This window comes from Barbatula barbatula (genome assembly GCF_947034865.1).
Source record: "Barbatula barbatula genome assembly, chromosome: 3".
NCBI classification, from domain to species: Eukaryota; Metazoa; Chordata; class Actinopteri; order Cypriniformes; family Nemacheilidae; genus Barbatula; species Barbatula barbatula.
In genome coordinates, this window is record NC_136764.1 from 25,082,895 (window position 1) to 25,103,978 (window position 21,084).

The window sequence follows — 21,084 nt, forward strand, 5'->3', positions numbered from 1 at the left end:
CCAGTGATTCTATTAACAGATGAGCTGATAGACATTAGTGCGAAAGTGACAGCTGATAGCCAATTAAGTTTTGTCTGTGCACAGATTTTAGCCAATTAGAGTTTAAATTAAGGTTCATCTGCTTTCGCTGCCAGATCTTCAGCATCGTTACCTTCAATCTTAGAGTGGCCAGTGCATTTAATTACTGCCACCTCCCTAGGGATCATCAGAGCCTCTAAAGGTCTCTGGCTGCATGCGCATGCTTAATTGGTCGACCAGACGATGTGATAAAGCCACATCGTCGCCTTAAGGGCATTTCAACATTCACAGCTGTAACAACATAATCAGAATCAGTATAGATGTTTACACGGTGTCCACCAACTTGTCGCAAGGCTTTGATTACTGCTACCATTTCTGCCCTCTGTGCTGACTGCTTCCCATCTAACCTTGCTGCATCCCTCGTAATCATCTCATGTCCTACCTGCTCTACCACTGCATAAGCCACTTTCAAACTACCATCTTCTGCTCTTAAGCAACAACCGTCTGTGAATAATTTAATGAGTGCTGTGAGAATTTTTTAATTTGGGCAGTTCAAGTTAGCTGCATGGGCCAAATGGGACTCAAGGTCTATAAACGTGCGTTCTTTTTCAAATGTTCAATTTAACACTACCCTGAGATTCTTCATGCCATGTGGCTTGATGAGGTGTCGCAATGGGGCTGTAAAAGCTACATATTTTGGATTTAATGTCTACTGTACCTTGTCAGGCCCAAAAATGACAACATTTCTTTCACCGTGGTTGGTTTTTGGATGACTCAGAATACCCTGCCTTTGTGTTACAGTAAGCGTCGAGCCCTGTGAGGTGATCATGCGACCTGGAAATGTAACATTAGGTCTGCATATCTGCAGCTTATAAAAATCCTCGGGTTAGTCTGTTGTAATAATATTGACACCCCGGTATGTGAATGCCACACAGGGTTTACATTCTTCAGCAATGGATATACAGGAAAAAGCGCTTGCCAAATTAATACATGTGAACCATTTGTTAAGTGGAGTGACCATTCATTATATAGTTTGGCGCTACACTATGGTCTAATACTAATACCTGAAAGGTAACAATTTGCTTTGGTTCCATCTGGTAATTACCCCTTCTTCTGAACACAATATACTAACTCCCAATTTAATCAGTAAATGTTTCACTAATAAAGGGATTTGGGCGTTACAGGAATACAGGAATTAATGCGACAGACACTGACCTGAAACTTTCACTTGTAATGGTTTTAGTCATAGGCCATCTTTAATCACACCTTTCTCTGTGTGCCCCTTCAACACTGCTCCGCCCCATTCCCCGGGCCCCATGTTGGGTGCATAGGCGCCTGTAGGTTGGAGAATGACGAGAGATGTTGCCCCGGGTTATTCGGGGTGTGTGGTCCCCTGCCACGACCACTGGACCTTCCTCTTTGGGGACCCCATCCCCCCTCAGTTAGTCCGTTTTGCTGACCTTGACCTTGTGCCAGTTGTGGGCAATCTCTCGCCCAGTGTCCATATCTGCCACACGCATAACACTGATCCCTGCTCTGCCCGTCTCCCTGTCTTCCCCGTTCCCTCTTCAATTTCCTCTTTGCCTATTGTTTTGTCCCCATGATTGGTTAAGGTTTGTGTATGGTTATAGTGCTTATGGGTACCCCTCATAGGGATGAGCACCATAGGGTGGGCCTGTATGTGGGGGTGGCTGCTGGGACATTTGTTTCACCTTCTGTCTTGTAATAACAAACAAAATAACAAAAATAGATTTTGACATTCACTTTTTCCAATACAAAATTATCAGAGCAATTTGATTCTGATGTTTTCCTTGGGGTCAATTTTATTCCACCTAAAGAATTTATATCGGAGCACTCTACGCAAGTCCTAGTCCAGGCTCTTGTCCTGTCCAAACTGGATTATTGCAATGCGCTTCTGGCTGGACTTCCTGCTTGCACAATCAAACCTCTCCAGATGATCCAGAATGCGGCGGCAAAAGTGGTCTTCAATGAACCGAAGAGAGCGCATGTAACTCCGCTCTTCATCAGGTTACACTGGCTCCCTGTTGCCGCCCGCATAAAGTTCAAAGCTATTCCCTTGGCCTACAAGACCACCCCAACGTCTGCACCATCATATCTCCTCTCGCTAATGATGACCTATTTTCCTGCCAGATCACTGCAGTCTGCAAATGAACAACGACTAGTGGTACCATCCCAAAAAGGAAAAGTCACTCTCCCGTACCTTCTCTGGATCTGTTCCACATTGGTGGAATGATCTACCAGCTGCTACAAGATCAGCAGACTCTGTTGTCATCTTTAAAAAACGCCTAAAACCCATCTCTTCCGTCAACATGTAGCTGATTGATTTTAACCTCTAATTCTTTTCTGTCAAAAAAAACTATTCTACCCTCACTATTCTTAGCTTTGTATACTGTGCTAGCCTTTAATGGACTAGTTTTGATGCACTTATGTATTTTGTTGCCTATGTTGTTATAATTGCTTCCAATGTTTCCTCATCTGTAAGTCGCTTTGGATAAAAGCGTCTGCTAAATGTAATTATTGTCTTTTCACAGGGCTGTTGGGAGAGAGAGGACCGAGGACTGAGGAGCTGCAGTTTTATTTTTCCTGTACATATTAAAGTTTTAGATTGTTTTATTATTTTGTAAATGTACATGTTTAAAGTTCTAAATGTACATGTTTTATTATTTTGTAAATGTACATATGTTTAAAGTTCTAAATGTACATGTTTTATAAAGTTTAAATTTACATTTTATGTTCAAAAGAAACGTTTTAAATTTAAATAAACTTTGCTTAAAAGCATGCACTACTGGTTTTTATTCATTAAATACATTTAGGATTTTAATGAATTAAATGATTTATGGATTTGGCATAAATTATTTAACCCATACAAACTATACAGTATATAAAAATAAATTAGCCCATATGTATACTTATTGAGGCCCATATAAGACCTAGCTGGGTCCCATCATTAACCCATCTAGGCAGACTCCTGTAGACACCAAATGGGAGCTATCTGATTAACCCACGTGGGGCCTATATAGTGCCCATTAAGGGCCCATCATTAACCCATCTAGGCAGACTCCTGTAGACACCAAATGGGAGCTATCTGATTAACCCACGTGGGGCCTATATAGTGCCCATTAAGGGCCCATCATAAGCCCATGTGGGCTAACACATGTGGGGCCACCATGGAAACTGCGGACAAAATTAGCTGGGTCCCAGTTGGGATGCCCAGGTGGGCCCCAGATATCAGCCCAAGTGCAACCCATTTGGGCCCCACATGATTGTGTTTGCTGGGAAAGTCTGTAATAACAAAAATAGATTTTGACATTCACTTTTTCCAATACAAAATTATCAGAGCAATTTGATTCTGATGTTTTCCTTGGGGTACAATTTTATTCCACCTAAAGAATTTCAGGGAAATCACCAAAAAAATTAAAAAAAAAAAATAATAATTGACAATTAAACTGAGAACTTTGAGTTGCATGACCTATAACACATGATGAACGAGCAAACTATAATAAAATATAATACAATTAATCTTTGCAGAAGTCAAAGTGTTTGTTTAAGAAAACTCTTTCTCTCTCTGTATACTGTATATATGCTCTCACAAACACCCATTCTACCTCTTCATCCAGCCACTGGCTTTATACATTAAACATACACCTAACTCTCATTGGTTTCCCATTAACACATACACAAATGCCTAAATGTTGCTGTTTTCTGTCTTTTGCTCCCTCCCTGGCACTCTCTCACTCTCTCTCTCTCACACACACACACACACACACACACATACCCCTCCCCTACACTGTCTCAAACACAGCCACACACTCATTCTGTCATGCGCAATCTTCACATAATGCTATCCAGCATCCATTTAGCTCGTTCTGCCGCTGTTTAAACTTGCATGCGCTTTTTCCTCCATTTCCCTGTGGTTTGGTGTTATCTTAATCAATACATTCTCTGATTCCTTCTTTACATTTTCCATACATATCTGACTCCATTTACTTTCCCAAATCTTTCTGTCCTTTTTATGATTTTTCGGCTCCGACTGAGCCATTAACATATCCACAATTTTTTTTCCCATTGCATAGCTACCGGGGAACACCCATAAATCACACACTTCCTCTCAAATTCAGACATTTTACACAATAATATTACAGTATATAATACACAATTAATATACACAGTTTAATCGGCTTTTAGGGTATCTTTAGCGTTTTAAAAGCATTTATCCCTGTTTATTCACTTTTATCATGCCGCAAGACTTTTATACTTGCAGGTGTTTAAAAGGATTTCACAATTATCTCATTTTTATCATGCCGTGGACTTTATACCAACGGTGTTTTAAAAATGCCTTTTGGCGTGCAATGAGCCAGGTTACTTATAGGCGTTTCAAAAGTATTTACAACAATAGTTCTTCTTAACTATCGTGACGCGGGCCTGGTTACCCCGTAATATAATATAAAAAATCGTGACGCGGGCTTGGTTACCCCGTAATATAAAAATCATGACGCGGGCCTGGTTACCCTGTAATATAATATAAAAAATCGTAACGCGGGCTTGGTTACCCCGTAATATAAAAATCGTGACGCGGGCCTGGTTACCCCGTAATATAATATAAAAAATCGTAACGCGGGCCTGGTTACCCCGTAATATAAAAAATCGTGAAGCGGCCTGGTTACCCCGTAATATAATATAAAAAATCGTAACGCAGGCCTGGTTACCCGTAATATAATATAAAAAATATTATTTTATTCTGATCAACAAATATCACCAATTTCTAATTTGTAATCAATGCGGATATACTTCAAACTCAACACATAAATTTGGAATATTCAATCTGCAGAAGTTTGTTTCAACAGGTCTCTGCTTACCTTATCTTATTCTGTCGACAGTGTGTTGAAGTTAAAGTTGTCACGTCCTGATTTTCGGTCAATCCCCGAGTTTTACAATTTTTCTAAATGCCCCTTTTCTCCAATCACGTCGGATGTCACCATCTGTTGAACAATTCTTCAATGTTCTGCGTGTTCAGAATTGGAGAGAGGCCAGTCAAAGTAAAATCTTGAAGTTTATTGATCAGAAGATTCAAAAATACAACAGCTGCTGGGTGGGTTGCCTCAGACGCACACGTCTCACACAAAGAAGCGACGTCTTACAAAGGACCCACACCGAAGAACAATTTTACATGGTATTTATAATATTTATGATATCTTTTCTTAGTCCGAGAAGCTGATGTCCTTTCTCGGACGTGGAATCCTGGGAACACGTCCAATCCGCTTTCTCTCCTTTGTTCTGCCTCACCCAACCAGCTCACACTGCTTTTCCTGACCATTTGTGGAGACCCCATACCTCACCAAATTCTGACGAGCTCTCCGTAATCTGATCTTTACACACACACACATATTATTCTGGTACAGAAAGTTCACTCAAAATCAGCCCTTAACTCAACTCACACACTGGTTATATTTTCAACATATCATGCACAGTTAGTGATCAATAATGAAATCATAAAGCATATTAAATGTAAAAGCACGTTTAAACCACAATAAAAATCACAATAAAAATCCTCCAACACTCAAGAGGTGCCATAGCAGCAGAACTAGAGGACGAGTTGGCCAAAACATGCCGATCTCGGCCCTTTTCACTGATGTGCCACGAATCGAACAACAGAAAAACAGACAAAGAATTCGTCATCCTGACTAGACTCTACGATGAGGCCACTCTGCAGGTCGCTACAAGATTCCTGGAGATGCCTCCATGCAATGTAGCTGAGTGAAGCATTAAGGTAAGGGGAACTGCACTTTGTTGTTGACATGTTAAGTAGTTTGCATTTAATTACAACCTTACAACCTGACTTTTGTCTGAGACGTTTGTGGCATTCTTTCCTGTTTCCAATAGAAAAAGAGGCATCCCATGGGATAACCTGATTGCCTTTAACTCTGATAATGTGAGTGTTATGAAAGGCCGACAAAACTCTGTCATCAGCAGACTGAAGACCAGTCAGCCCCACGTCCAGGACCTTGGCTGCATCCGCCAGCTGGTACAATGGCATCAGAGCAGCCCAGGTACCGGTTGAGGACATTCTGGTGGGGATATACACCCACTTTGATAAAAGGTAAATGCATACATGTAGGCCTGCTATTTATCTCGCCTAATGTTGTGTGTGTTACAATGTAACAACATTGCATGTGGCCAACATTGCAGGTAGCCTAGTAGGCCTCCAGTTCAAATTATTTCCACACAATTCAAACCAGTATCAGTGTCATTTTCTATCTCTCGTTGCAAAAAGATGTGAAGAGTTTGTCGACTTCACTGATTCAGACCACCTGTAGCTCCTCAGGTACTGCAGTACCAGATGGCTGAATCTGTTAACCTGCATCCAGAGGGTGCTGAACCAGTGGGATGCACTACAGGTAGGATGGTAACTCCACTCAGCAGATATCTACACAGTTTACTATGCTATATTTCCATTTTCATGTATTGCCACCCTGTATCTCTATGTACTGTAGGCCTACTTTAACAGTCATGAGGAGGTAGAGAGGAGTGTTAAAGTGCGTGATCTGGAAAGCCATCTGCGTGAATTCAATCGTGAAGACCTACTTCCTGTTCCTGAGTGCTGCCCTTAAGCCTTTATCTAAATTTAACGTTGCCTTCCAGGTGGGTGTCGATGATATTGAATAAATGTGTGAATAATAGAATATATTTAAATGTTTGTGCTTATTGTAGCATTCTTATTTCACTGTTGTTATTTTGTTGTGACCATTGATATTATGTGCAGTCAGAGGGAGTACAAATTCACAGACTTGAAGAGTTGATGTTCAGGCTGATAAAGAGGATCCTGGGCTACCTCATACCAGCCAGGGCAATCGTGGGTGTACCTCTCAGGGAGGTGGAGTATGCCGATGGCCATCAGTTGGCTGATGAAGATCTCTTTATCGGAGCAGACACAAAGGCATTCACGAGAAGCGCTGAGATCCCAGTGTCAGCCGAGAAGAACATTTTTCAACCATCCTCATAGTCCTCGATCCAGCCACTCACTCGCTCTGTCTGGTTTCATTACAGTTTGCTCTTTAGCACTGGGAGCTGCTGTCCATAAGGTGCCTCTGCGCACCAGCCATTTCAAACCCATTCTCCAGTATTTGGGCCACACCTCCTAATTTGCATACACTCCTCAATCCAAAATGCCCAGTCCTCAAATTCCCAATCCTAAATCCACAAATCCTCAACCTAAATGGGTAAATGATTGAATGCCCCATCCTACATACAAAGTGCCCAATCCTATATACCAAATTCTACGTTACTGAAGAGGAGAAGCACCAACACAGAATTTAAATCTGAAGGATCTGAAGCTCCATAAAAAGCTGTAATCTTGGCAGCAAAAATTTATTGTGAACGGGTATAAACAATGATGTATGTAGAGAAAATCTAAAATTTTCCCCCTTTTAATTCTTAATCTCCAATGAAAGAAAACATCTTTCCAAAGTCTTAACAATGCTGAGTCTTTCTTGATCATATAACATTTCATTCTGCTGAATATAGCACATATCTTGTACTACAATAGTCTATTCTTATGTTTTACTTGTACATGTTTACATACACAAATAACTTTACTCTCTATATCTTTATCTTATGTTTATTGTATTGTATTATTTATTTGATCTTTTTTATACCCACAGGGCCTTATTTAAATCATCTGTGTACTGTATTCTATTGTGTTATGGTCTCTGTGTACTTGATGCTCCTGTCACCAAAACAAAGTCCTCGCATGTGCAAACACGCGTGTCAATAAAGCTCTTTCTGATTCTGATATTTACCTATGGTATGCAAACGTCTGAGCACAAATGTCTATCAAAACGGAGTATTAAAATAATCTCTTTTAATAGTAAACATTTTTAGATTAGGCAAGCTCTATGTAAACTTATGAACATTCTCGTGTTGTTCGGACTTGTAAACAACGAGGACTTTTATTTTGAAATGACACAACGCGGAAGTACGACTCTTTCTAGAAACAGGCGCTTCAGCGGGACAGACAGACGGAGTGAAATAGAAAGCACTTCATCATCTCAATACTTTCTGCCGAGGACATTTCATAAGATTCATTCTGGACAGACGCAGCGATGGATATCAATGAAGTGGTATAATGCACTTATTTTTGAGGCTTTATCATCTGCAGTCTCAATTCTACCGCACATGTCAAATATTGTCATGCATTGCCTGTAAATGTGAATTTAACTTTTGTTTAGCATGACTGCTAATCACCGTTTGTCAGAAAAGATGACACCACTGTGTAAATCCGGTGTGTTGATCTTAGATTTGAACCTTGTGTCTGTAGATCAGCGGTCTTGAGAGTGATGTGAAAGAGATCGAGAGTTTGCTGGAGACATGTGAACGGCAGCGTGTTAGAGACGTGTTGACACAAGAGCAGAAGAAGATAGAGAAAGAGATCGCACAGAAGACACAGCTGAAAGAGCAGCGAGCCAAAAAAGACTCCGGAGACAAAACGGAAACAGTACTCAAGGGATACACAGTGAAAATTAACAATTACGGTGTGTTCGCATCTCGGGACGTGCATCCTAAATCATCTGATCCCCTGTGCAACAATGACAGACTCTTTAAATGCCATTGTATTCCTTTCTTAGGATGGGACCAGTCTGATAAATTTGTCAAAATCTACATCACACTAAAAGGAGTGCATGAAATTCCGGCTGAAAATGTCGAGGCCAGCTTCACAGAGAGGTACATTGACTCATTGATGGATGTTTGCTTTTGCTTATGGACATCTTATTCAGTTCTCGAAGGTTGGATGTAATTCACGGTATGCTTTGCCAAGACTCAAGCACACTGTCAATGCCAGGTTACAATTGAATCTCATTTCTAATAGATTTGCCCTATTAAAATTACTTACAATTGATAAGGAGTGCAAAATACTGTAAATGTTCATTTTAGGGATGCATCGATATGTACGTTTTGGCCGATAACTATTTAACACTGGAAGCCGATAATCGATTTATTGGCTGATATGCAGTATCTCAATATTAATATATCATTTTCTGAGACTAAACTAAACGGCCTAAATGTTATCATCGACCGATTATCGTCTGATACGATATGTCTGATAATTTATCATGCATCCCTAGTTCATTTTAATCTCTTCACAGAGGTTTCCATGTCCTTGTCAAAGATCTGGACGGAAAGAACCATCAAATGACAGTCGGCAACCTTTTGTGTCCCATTGTCATATCTGAGAGCAGTAAAAAGGTTGGCCATCCCGTGTACATTATTGTTGTTGTATATCATGTGGATTTTCTGGTTATGATTGGTGGATGACTAAAAAACTGTATTTTGTTTACAGATTAAAACAGACATGGTCCTTATCATGTGCAAGAAGAAGTCTACCAAAAAATGGGACTGTCTGACACAAGTAGAAAAACAGTCTAAAGAGAAAGAGTGAGTAAAATGCACTACAGGTTTTTCAGAAATGTATAAAAGCTGTTTTTGAAGTTTCTTTCTGCAGAGTTATTTATATATTCATAACATATGGCATTTATTTAGCGTCTACTGAAGGTTAAATTTGTACAGTGGAAAATACAATCCTCTCTATCTCTAACGACGAGCATATGTATATTTCGATTTTTTTCAAACTATCTTGCCATGAAGTATTCTGCACATTATGTTTCTAACAACGTCTTAAAGAGTTATTGCATGGTGACTTGTCTTTCAGCAAACCCGGCGTGAATGAGAGTGCTGATCCAAGCGACGGGCTGATGAGCGTACTGAAGCAGATTTACACTGATGGAGATGATGAGATGAGACGTACTATCAACAAGGCCTGGGTTGAGTCTCAGGAGAAGAAGGCCAAAGGAGATGAATTTGACTTCTGAGTCTGCTCCCTCATCTGCTTTCACAGCAAAGCACCGGCTGCATTGTTCTCCTTTTAAACGTGACTGTAAATGAAAGATGCGATTAACTGTTTTGACGGCACTCATCATTTTATATCGTTTCATTTGTAGTCAACATGTTCAGTGAATTTTCAATTGCACCAAGGACTGTGTACCTTAACAATGGAAAAAATAGAATGAAAGGAAAATTATTCTGACCGCCTTTGATTTTTCTTGTGCATGACTATTATATAATGAAGTACTGTTTTATTCACTGGATTATTCACCCCAAATAAAAGTCCTGTCATCATTAAGTCTCTCTTGTGTTGTTCGAAATATGTTTATAAATATCTTTAGTGGCATGCAAAATAAGCTTTATTGAAAAGCTCTTTACTATTACAAAGGGGGGTTGGGGTGTTGTGGTCACAACATTCTTTCAAATGTACTCTTTTGTGTTCTGCAGAAGAAGAAAACCGTACTGCCTCGGAATTACATGAGGGTTGGTTAACGATAAGCGCGTTTTTATGTTTGTGTGAACTATCCCTTTAAGATGCATGCACGCAGTGTAGGATTCCTGTAGGGAACACACTGCATCTAACTGCGTCAAATACACCGACACAAAGGAAAGTTACTATAACTGTAAGGCGTGTTTAAATCGCAACATAATATTCGGGTCCGCGTTGCGATCTCAATGCATTATCGTCTTTTCTCCACGAGATGGCGCACGAAACCGCGAGTTTCTCAGTCCACGCGTGTAACGTTACAGACGTTTATTCAGCAATGACGTCATTTGGCTTCACCCTTGCAACGTTAAAACAGTCTGTGGAGATGAAACTTGAATGTGTTTCACGTGAGTGTTTTGGTCTGGTGGACCTCTGGACGCAAAAGTAAAGGACGATAGAGAGTTTGCGCTTTATGAAATGCCGGAAAACATCAATTGATTTCTTTCTTGTGACTTATATTAACATAAACACGTGTTTGCGTTGACAGCGCATCTTTCTGTCTCAAAAGCCTCGAACGGATCAAATAATAACTTCTGTAAGTAAACCAGCGTCATCCGATCACTGCTGACGCGATGACTTGCATCGAAGCGTCCATTCATTCATTCGGCTTTTCCACCGCGCGTCTCTCTGATCTCTGATTGAATCTCCGCGCTGACCAACCGCGTTCCTTATCTCCGCCCATCGGCCCGCCCTCGCGCGTGACGTCACGGACAGTTTATATACTCCGGGAATCGAAGCTGCGCGCATGTTTGACACACAGGACCGGAGAACTTCTGCCGGCTCGATCACGCGTCTCTATTAATGAATGGATTCTGCTCGTTTTACCGCAGCGCAGCGTCTCTCCTGTAAGATCATGAATCCGGATTTGTTCAAGCCGTCCCCAGACCGTCCTCATCAAGCGGCTCCACCGGCAGCCAAACCGCACCGGAATAACGTCAAAGCGGAGCACGTTAAGACGGAGCTCGCGCAGGTGGTGGTCGACGCGAAGACGGGACGATCGTACAGTAAAGGGAAGCTTTTGGGAAAGGTACACGCGGCTTTACGTTCATACTATACATCGTGTTTGATTTAAACGTGAAAGTTGGTCACGCAATGTGTCGGTCTCGTGCGTGTCAAACGTATGGATGCACCAGAACCCGCCCAGTCTGTCTCGAACCTACCTGCGCCGCATCGTGTTTACTGCACATCCGTCGTTTTATAAATCAAGAGCTGCTTTACAAATGCATCTCATTGGCATGGAACCGTGAATGAATACATGTACGCACGCATGAATGAATGAATGAATGGCAGTGATGCTGCATTGCTAATGATCAGCGTGGCCAACGAGTCTCTTGAATGCAAACGCATAGTCTCGTCTGCTTTTGAGAAGTCTCATAAACGCCAATGTTTAAAGTGCCGCATCATTGTGTTATGCCGTGAGGAGGGGTTGCTCGTGAACGGAATACGTCATTCCTTTGTACGTGTGCTGGAACATATTGTCTAAGACTAGACTGTCTAGACAGCATTTCTGGACACGGCCTCGAACGTGTCAACCCTCCTATTAACCTCAAGAATGGCCAGACACCTCGATAGGCTTTGAGACGCATCCGTTCAGATCCTTCAGACTTTAGCCGCTTTAAAGACACAACTGCAGAATTGTAACATTGTGAATTCTGATGGGTTTTGTTGTTTCAGGGTGGGTTTGCACGATGCTATGAAATGACGGACCTCGCCAGCAACAAGATGTATGCAGTCAAGGTTATTCCACAAAGCCGAGTTTCAAAGCCACACCAGAGAGAGAAGGTAAATGCACGATACGTCATCGCGACTGCATGTATGGGTTATCGACGGTGGGATTAACCGCGCATTTCTCCCCAGATCACAAATGAAATTGAGCTTCACAAAAGCCTCCAACACAAGCATGTGGTGAAGTTTTCGCATCATTTCGAGGACCGAGACAACATTTACATCTTCCTTGAACTCTGCAGCAGAAAGGTCAGTCGCTTTTCGGATAACAGAACTCTGTCGTCTCGTTCCCCGAGGTGAACGTGACATTCAATGCAACGTTTTGTATTTACAGTCTCTGGCGCACATTTGGAAGGCGAGACATACGCTGACAGATCCCGAAGTCCGTTACTACCTCAGACAGATCATATGTTCTCTCAAATACCTCCACAACAAAGGCATCCTCCACAGAGACCTCAAACTAGGTATTTTGACTGTTGACACCTTTGAATCGGAGGGCAGGTTTACGTGCGAATAAACACGACAAAAATGGCTGCTGTTTATATGCTGACATTGCAACTTTGTCATGTGTCTTTAGGAAACTTTTTTGTGAATGAAAACATGGAATTGAGATTAGGAGACTTTGGGCTGGCAGCGAAACTGGAGACTGTTGAACAGAGGAAGAAGTGAGTTTATTTCCTTTCATTGTCGATGCGATTTCGATTTCACTAAATGTTCAATGTGCTCATGTAAAATCTGTTTTTTTCCTCAGAACCATCTGTGGTACTCCAAACTACTTGGCACCAGAGGTCTTAAACAGACAAGGCCATGGGACGGAGTCGGATATTTGGTCACTAGGTTGTGTAATGTAAGTGTCTTAAAATGTAGTTTTGCTTGTGTCAAGATGAGAAACTCTCATAGTGGAGACTTGAGTGTTAATATCCCTAACAAACTTATTTTTCTTTTCCGTTCAGGTACACACTGCTTTGTGGAAATCCACCATTTGAAACGTTAGACTTGAAAGAGACCTACAAATGTATTAAGGAAGTGAAATACAGCCTCCCACAATCCCTCACTCCAGCTGCGCAAAAGCTGATCTCCTCTATCCTGCAGAAAAACCCGTCCGACCGCCTCACACTGGACCAGATACTGGCCCACGAGTACTTCACGAAGGTTAGTGTGCAGCGCTGGCACCTACGTTACATAGTAATCTTCTTTAAACATGATGTTTGGTTTCACTTCAGATCATTCTGATGTTGACGTTCTTCCTCTTTTCAGGGCTTCACGCCAGAAAAACTCCCTCAGAGCAGCTGCGTGATGGCTCCCGAGCTAAACCCGCCCAGCCCTGCCAAGAAATTCTTCGCTAAGATGGCCAAGAGCCTCTTCGGCAAGAAAAAATCTAAAGGTGCGTACCTGCTCCAACCCCTTACTTCTTCTGCTCCAACCCCTTACTTCTTCTGCTCCAACCCCTTACTTCTTCTGCTCCAACCCCTTACTTCTTCTGCTCCAACCCCTTACTACTTCTGCTCCAACCCCTTACTTCTTCTGCTCCAACTCCTTACTTCTGCTCCAACTCCTTACTTCTACTGCTCCAACCCCTTACTTCTACTGCTCCAACCCCTTACAAATGCAAATTTGACCACAATGGCGTGAAATGTGATTGCAGCGGTTGAGAAGACTCCTGCTGAGGAGAAGGATGACATCTCAAAGCTGGTGTCGGGCATGGTGAAGCACTCCATCGGTCGGCAGATGAGCTACAAGACTATGGGGCTGAATGAGGTAATGGGTTTACATATTAATGCTGTATGTATGTTAATAATACACCAGCCACACAAACTGCGTGTCTGCTGGATTGCAGCGTTGTTTTGAAAGCTCCTCTGGATGAATTGTACAGTGCTGTAGTTCAGCCGCTGTGCCCAATGCCTCATAGCTCCTGCAAACCCAGTTTACAAACCTATTTATTCTTTGGGGACTTCCTTATTACTTCTGTTATGGATATGTTTAGTAAAACCTGATTATTTAAAGTATGTGCTAGCAAATGTGTTTAGTAACACAGTTGGTTAATTTGGTTCTCAAGAATGTACTTCCTTTTCCGTTTGTTTTAAATGTAACTTCCTTTTCTATTTAGGCCACGTCCCCCACAGTTCAGTTGGCGAGCTCTGGTCCTCTAGACACCCCAGCCGAGGAGGAATCCAGAAAGTCTGCGTCTCGCTCCTTCAAAGGCACCGTCGCCAGCAGCACTGATGGTAAGAGACCATTTAAGTTAATTTGCTCAGACCAAAGAGATTTGCATGAATGTGTGCGGCCTATTTTAGGCTTAGCCCCTTGGCGTTTCGAGGCTGCTATTAAAAACAAATTCCTCTAAACACCAAATTCCTTAAACAAGATTGGATGTTTTTAAAGGACAGGCAGGTTTAAACAAAAATGGCACAAATGTTAAAGGAACAGTTCCCTTTAAGGACACTAAAAGCGTCTAGTTTGGTTTACTTAAAATAATCATTGACTTTTCTTTCAGCTTGTGACGATATCCCGACCCCTGCTGCTGTGGCCGACTCAGCCATGAAAGTTCTCAACAGCTGCTTGTCTTCCATGCCGACAGGTTGGTTCCCACCCTACGTTCACACCGAAGTGCAAGAGTTTACTTTGACTGTTGACCAAACGAGCTCAAATATTTTCCTTTCCTCTACAGCTTCAAGAAACCCACCGTGTCTCTCCAAACCCAAGCCCTTCATCTGGGTAACCAAGTGGGTGGACTACTCCAACAAATACGGCTTCGGTTACCAGCTCTCCAATCAAAACGTTGGCGTCCTCTTCAACGAAGGCACTCATCTGAGCTTGTGCGATCAGCGCAGGTATGAAAACCTTCAAGGCTCTGGCATTCATCTGGTTTTGGACTGAGCTTTATAATTGAGCCTCACACAAATCTCAAATAAGTGTTGAAATGGGTCAAGTAGCTTTAAGAATATCTAATTGAACTCTTGTCATTCGACAGAACTATACGCTATTGTCTGACCAACAACAAACACTTCACCTTCCCGGCTGACGCCTTACCAGAGAAGCTCAAGAATCAGAAACATATAGTGGATTTGATGGCGAACTACATGGAGCAGAACCTGATGGAGGTACAAACTTCGAAAGTGTCAACTTGTCATCTGAACTTGTTTACATTCTTGACTTGTCATTGAATAAAGTTTTCCTTCTAAACATTTATAGGGTGGAGACGTCAACTGTGAAGACCAGCCTCTAAGCTCTTCCCCATTGCTTCTGCAGTGGATTAAGACGGACCACGCCTTAGTCATGCTCTTCGACAACCGGACCCTACAGGTAAGCCCCCTAACACTCGATCAAACAAATGGTTGGCATTGTGCCTTATTCGGTGTTCATTTATGATGTTCCTCTTTTCTTCGACAGGTAAATTTTTACACGGATCACACGAAGATCATCTTAAGCAAGACCTCAGACTCCTCATACCTGCTGACTTTTATTAGCAAGGAGCGTGCCTCGTGCTCCTACCCTCTGAGCGTGCTCTCCGAATGGGGCTGCTCCACAGAGCTCCGTCAGCGGCTTCAATACGTTGTACAGCTTCTCCAGCACTACACCACCGCGTAACGGACCCACCGTTCCACTTCGTAATACGATTTGCTGCTCACCGCTTCATTTTCGGAAGCAAAAAAGGACTATGAAAAGACTTGATCGGGGGAAGCTTTCACATTGCCACGAAGATCTCCCATCGTTGGCCGCCAGCTGGCCTCTTTGAACTACGGTGCACTTTTCTTTTCGGTTTTCGCGACTGCGCCCACACCGACAGTATCACACTACCAGCTCGACACAGTGTGCACGACCAAAATTTGAGCCTGTTATTTTTCGTTTTTAGCTGGACTGAAGTGCAGACGGCATAAAACTCACAGGGTGCTTAAGCGACTGGCTTTGCTTGAGTGTCCCGACACCTTGGCTTTTTATGAAAAGAGACATTTTATTTCACAAAGTAGTACACGGATAAGAGCTACGGACACCAAAATGTTCTTTTTAAAGAGTTTTAAAGATGACAGAGGTGAATGGCTGAGGTCGGCCTTTGGACGAACTTGATTCATAGAGGAGCGGTTTGGAGGAGTGAATAAAGTGCCTTTCCGGTGGATTCCTCTGTGCAATAATGGCCCTTCTGAATCTCAAACTCATGTCACAAAGGGAACGAGAGAGGCTGAAGAGTCTGGGGAGAAGAAAACACTACAAATACACACCCGATTTAAGCTTTTTGCTCTTAAAAGTGATTATATCCTTAATGTTTGTACTTGAGGAAAAAAGACTATGTATTCAGTGTGCCTCCAGCTATGTTTACTTTACACGCTCCATTATAAGTAATCATAATGTCCTCGAAACTGTGACCTGGCTGTAAGTGTTAAATAAGTGTTCAAAATACCAACATTGTGAAAGCCATGACCCTCTCAGACAAATCCTAACTAGTATTATTCCAATTGATTGTGGCACGTGTTCTATTTATTTTTTTATTTATAGATTTTTATTTATTGATGTAACATAATTGTATGATGTCAACACTGGGAAATGTTCAGTATGATCACTTTTTATGTCATGGGAGATTGTAGGGAATAAAGTTTATTGAAAATATAAATCTGTTGCGTTTGCCTCAATGTTGTTTTAAAGGTTTCATTTTTACAGTTCTTTAAATCAAGCAAAAACTTTAAGACCTATGATCTTAAACCTTTGGGTCTGAATATCTACGATTAGTTTTGCATACAAGAAATACAAAACAAACACTTTGATACGTTGACAAGATGACAGAAAATTTGGAAGGTCAGCATAGTTGAATGAGAAAATGCCAAAAAAACACATTTGCAAAAGGTGACTGAAGATAAAAAAATATAATAAATGCAAATGAAAATAATTGTAATTATTTGGCTTTTTATTGACAACTTAGGTTCTGTATATGTATGTACATTTCCAAGAGCATTTCAGTTTATCTGAATTTTTAGGTATGCATTTAGTTAAAAAGATGATTTGTTTCAATTTGTGACCCTGCTAACAATATTTCATAATTTTAAATAAAAATATTGTATTTTGCAAATTACAGTATTTGAAGATCTGAGAAAATACAAAGACAACCTGTTCAGATTAACTTAAGCAACAGTGTACGTGTATTTACATGTAATTTATGTGATAACCTTGTGATAATATTGCGGTTTTCATGTGCCTTGTCATGCTGTCAGTCTTTCACATTGCTCTTGGATGACAAAGTCACTCCTGAGGTTTTATTTCGTTAAAATTCAACAGACACTGGACTGGAATAACCGCAATACATCTAGAGATTATGATTAAATGAAACTTTGGAGCGGTCTCTTAATTCCGTAGATGTATAGACCACTGCAACCGACGGTCCAGAAGCACTTCCGGTTTCATTTTATTAATTTATTTGAATCTTGCATATACATAACAAAATATGAATTATGCTGTTGGTTGTATTTAGTTTAACCATTTGTGTAGCGTTAGAAGCCTGAAACGGGAAGTTCTTCTGGACCAGTGTTCTTTCCGAGTGGTCTATAAAATAATAGTATGTCCAAGACCTAACAGTTGCACATGTTCTATGCAAGTTGTTGATTAAATGTTGTGGTTTTCAATTCCTTTCATTCAAAGTAAACACCATGCACTATAGCCACAGCAAACAGCGATTGGTTTTTAAAAACAGCAGATGTGTAGTTATCAGTCTCTACGTTAAGCAAACCGCGGCTGGCCAACCTTACACCCTGTTTACCTCTCTGCCCGACCACCAACTGACAAACAAGTTTATAGCGTGGGGGGTTGACGTCCTTCAGCTTACTTAGCACTAAATCTGATAACATCTGACACAGCTGGCTACAACTGTCAGGACTGTAACATACACCTTCCAAATATCGGTCTAAAGTGGCCTGTGTGATCTGCTGGGTCCTGCTGGCGCTGAAACGGCTTCCCTCCGCCGGTCCCATTCGGTAGGTGTTTTCCATGTAGACCTCCTGGACAGGTTCAGGAAGGTACAAACCAGAGAAACTTACTCTTCCTCCCTGGTGCCAGCCGGCAAATGAGAAGCGCTTGCTGATGGAGATGTGAGAATTGCTCATGTTGGGGCTCAAGAAGGATGAGTCGGATGAAGGGCCTGTCATGGCTCTGAGGAGCATCGGTCTGTGCTGCGGCTGGTCTTTAGGTTGATCTTTGGAGCTGCGGTGAGTGGAGATGGAGCCCAGCCGTCGTCTCGGGGGTCCAGGAACACATGATCCCGTGGCCAGGGAAAGATTGAACTGAGCTAAAATCTCCTGAGATAGTGGGAGAGGTTTGTTGGCCATGATGGAGAAATCTGTTAGCATAAGAATCATATAGTATGTGATCTTTACAGATATATGACAGTAAAAAAGAAACAATAAAACAAAAAGTCATGATTTTAATGTACATTGCAATTTAGAGAATAATCCGTCTAAAGGCCATCTAAAAAAATCATTTTGTTGTTGTGAAGTACCAGAACCATTGACATCATCTTTGACATTAAACACTAAAGAAGGTCAAATAACGTGGTCACAATGTGACTAAGTTAAGTATTTTGTTATTAGATAACAAACAGCATCATGGAAACACCAACAACAATAGTTTCTGATAATGGACAACAGTTATCAAAATATCAACTGTAGATGGTTTCAAAGAAATAACATAAACAAACATTACTGCGCATATGCGATTATGTGGCCCAAATTTAACTTCTGGCTCGTATCGGTCAGTATCATTTTGGATTACCAGGCTAAACTTACATGCGACAAAGTTACCCGACCATTCAACAAATTGTTTATTTAATGCAATTGCTATACAATAAAATATCAATGTCAATTAAATGAAATATAAAGTGGCCACTAGCCAGATCAATAAACAAACACACACCAGAAGTTAACTTTCAGGCCAGGTGTGTGCGTCCTATGAAACCGTCTGTAGGAAAGATGTGGAGTTGAAAGTATTTTTGAATCAGGTGTGAGACTAAGGGCGCATGACACAGACTTATATACTAAATCATATCTTGTGTCAAGAAAGGGTCACAAAACTATTGCCGAACAATTTGGCCCTACAACAATGGTTAGAAAGGCAACATGTTAGTATGGTTAGGTCATAAAAAACCTCAGACTACGGATCTGTAGAAGTGAGTCATGAGTGCAAGTTAACCACTGGTAACTCATGTGTGCTAAAGCAATATGGGTAACTTGTATTGTATATTTCAGTTTGACCTTTTCATTAACTTTGAGAAAACAAAGGGAATTGTGCATTTATATAGCGCTTTTTACAATATTGTATTGATTCAAATCAGCTTTACACGAAGAAAACAAAACGAAAACACAGAAAAGGTAGAATACAGTACGGTACACGGTATAGAAAAAGTAAAACCATTCTAATAAAGCAATGTTAATGGGATTTAAAGAACCCTGAGCTTAAACGTAGTAGAGCTTATTAGCTGTGATTTTATTACATTTATATTTGTTTGAAGCTGTAAGTTCTTATATTTAGTTAAGAGCGCTTTTGGGGCCGATATCAAACAACAGATGTTGTTCTCAAATCTGTCTTGAAAACAAATAAGTAATATAATATAAAAAAATAATATTGTTCCAAACTTAAAGGAATAATAAATTAAATGTTTAGCTCTAATGATAGAAAATCATTACGCCTGTTTCAATCATTTTTCTTAGAAACTCTTTAAGCACGAGGTGGAAGTTCCCACCTGTCTGTACAGTAAGTTCTTGTCAGTCTTCACCGTGAGTCAACCGTGTATGTGTGTGACACCTCGTGTTTGCTTCTCCGCTCGTCTCCCTTTTCTCATCCATGGCAGTCTTGAAACATAATAGCATCTATAGGTCAAAATCACAGTTTACCAATACAGTACCAGTCAACACACTCACTCTTTCTTTCTTTCTATTATCCACCATTTAGGATATACCACCTGGTGACTAGAATAAAATATGACACGAAAACTGCTAAATTGTTGTCTTGGTATTGTCTCATTTAGCTTCTTAAGGTCTCAACCAGGTAAGCTTTTTAAAAACTATTGACGATCCTATTTATTCAGAGCTCTTGGCTGCGTTTTCCTCATCGTTCGGTCACCTATTGCACATTTTTTGTTTTAAATAAGTTTTTTTAATGAAAGAAATGGAAATGTTGGCACTATTTTATTTGAAAAATGTTGTCTTTAGTCATTTCAGTCATTTGAGCACATAAGACCTTGAGATGAAACGATTTTTGAGAAACAATTGAGTCCAACATGTGCAAACTTTTGAGGGGATACAGTTAGTGATGTATATGAAACCCACGAAATAGAGTAAGAATGAGTCTTTCACAACTGAGTCACTAGAATAGAGAATCTTCAGTTAGATGAAGTCATTGTTCATAAACACATTTTTCATCATCGGTTTTCCCATCATGAGTAGCAAGAATGAACAGGCTAAATGGTTCTTGAGTCAGAGATGCTAAGAAAACTTGAAAGATTTCTCGGCAAGGAAACATGCGCATCTCCTTCCATGAGGAAAACATTGTTTTAAAATAATGAACATGATGAAAATCTGCTAAACATTTACGACGATGAGTTATCCCAAATTTACTCACGTCTTCTGAAGCTCATTCAAATAAGAAAGTTGTATTCCGGGGGATCTCTCCTAAAACCGATGTTGTGAGTAAGTGGTCCACTGCTGCAAGTGTATGTCTAAGTAAAACATGGCCTTGTAAATTATTGTCAGAAGGGTTTTAAGGTCAGGCACACCAAACAATGCCCTGCGAGCCAGGCAGACATTCACACAGAGCCCTGTAGAAGCTGGCGACATGCCACAAACTTGCTCGTAGTCATGGAAAGCTTGAGCCTTTCACTGTCCAGGGTAGAAAGTAATAATACATTTATTTCACCAGAAACCTATACTGTACATATTTTTGAATCTTTATTTTTTTTCTTTTGTTAAAGCAAGATAATATTT

General features: G+C 40.9%; 3 protein-coding genes across 5 annotated transcripts; 2 read left to right on the forward strand and 1 right to left on the reverse strand.

Moving 5' to 3' along the window:
• Positions 1-7,767: 7,767 nt before the first annotated feature.
• On the forward strand, positions 7,768-10,353 carry cacybp (calcyclin binding protein). Its single transcript, XM_079451918.1, has 6 exons — positions 7,768-8,156; positions 8,354-8,567; positions 8,661-8,757; positions 9,180-9,279; positions 9,374-9,468; positions 9,743-10,353. Exons 1-6 carry the CDS (start codon positions 8,139-8,141, stop codon positions 9,900-9,902), a joined length of 684 nt encoding a protein of 227 aa, XP_079308044.1. The 5' UTR covers positions 7,768-8,138; the 3' UTR covers positions 9,903-10,353.
• A 706-nt stretch (positions 10,354-11,059) lies between these two features.
• On the forward strand, positions 11,060-16,730 carry plk3 (polo-like kinase 3). The gene is made up of 15 exons (XM_079453820.1): positions 11,060-11,429; positions 12,077-12,184; positions 12,260-12,376; positions 12,462-12,591; positions 12,705-12,792; positions 12,879-12,974; positions 13,081-13,279; positions 13,385-13,511; positions 13,773-13,885; positions 14,235-14,352; positions 14,622-14,705; positions 14,796-14,958; positions 15,099-15,228; positions 15,320-15,430; positions 15,518-16,730. Exons 1-15 carry the CDS (start codon positions 11,208-11,210, stop codon positions 15,713-15,715), a joined length of 2,004 nt encoding a protein of 667 aa, XP_079309946.1. The 5' UTR covers positions 11,060-11,207; the 3' UTR covers positions 15,716-16,730.
• dynlt4 (dynein light chain Tctex-type 4) lies at positions 16,632-20,832 on the reverse strand. Of its 3 annotated transcripts, none has more exons than XM_079453823.1 (3): positions 20,723-20,813; positions 19,845-19,953; positions 16,638-18,446 (listed from the first exon to the last, which is right to left on the reverse strand). In XM_079453823.1, the coding sequence occupies exon 3, from the start codon at positions 18,433-18,435 to the stop codon at positions 17,743-17,745; it is 693 nt and encodes a 230-aa protein (XP_079309949.1). In that variant the 5' UTR covers positions 18,436-18,446; positions 19,845-19,953; positions 20,723-20,813; the 3' UTR covers positions 16,638-17,742. The 3 variants fall into 3 exon arrangements, with proteins under 3 accessions (XP_079309947.1, XP_079309949.1, XP_079309948.1); XM_079453822.1 differs by having other exon boundaries at positions 19,845-19,971; positions 20,723-20,806; XM_079453821.1 differs by lacking the exon at positions 19,845-19,953 and having other exon boundaries at positions 16,632-18,446; positions 20,723-20,832.
• Positions 20,833-21,084: the final 252 nt, after the last annotated feature.

What these genes read in the sequence shown, in the direction of transcription:
- plk3 (XM_079453820.1), top strand. Translation starts at nt 11,208, where the DNA reads ATGGATTCTGCTCGTTTTACCGCAGCGCAGCGTCTCTCCTGTAAGATC. An exon ending in CGGCAAGAAAAAATCTAAAG is followed by an intron (nt 13,512 to 13,772) that starts GTGCGTACCTGC and finishes ATGTGATTGCAG; the next exon opens with CGGTTGAGAAGACTCCTGCT. An exon ending in CTTGTCTTCCATGCCGACAG is followed by an intron (nt 14,706 to 14,795) that starts GTTGGTTCCCAC and finishes TTTCCTCTACAG; the next exon opens with CTTCAAGAAACCCACCGTGT.
- cacybp (XM_079451918.1), top strand. An exon ending in GAGGCCAGCTTCACAGAGAG is followed by an intron (nt 8,758 to 9,179) that starts GTACATTGACTC and finishes ATCTCTTCACAG; the next exon opens with AGGTTTCCATGTCCTTGTCA. An exon ending in TATCTGAGAGCAGTAAAAAG is followed by an intron (nt 9,280 to 9,373) that starts GTTGGCCATCCC and finishes TTTTGTTTACAG; the next exon opens with ATTAAAACAGACATGGTCCT.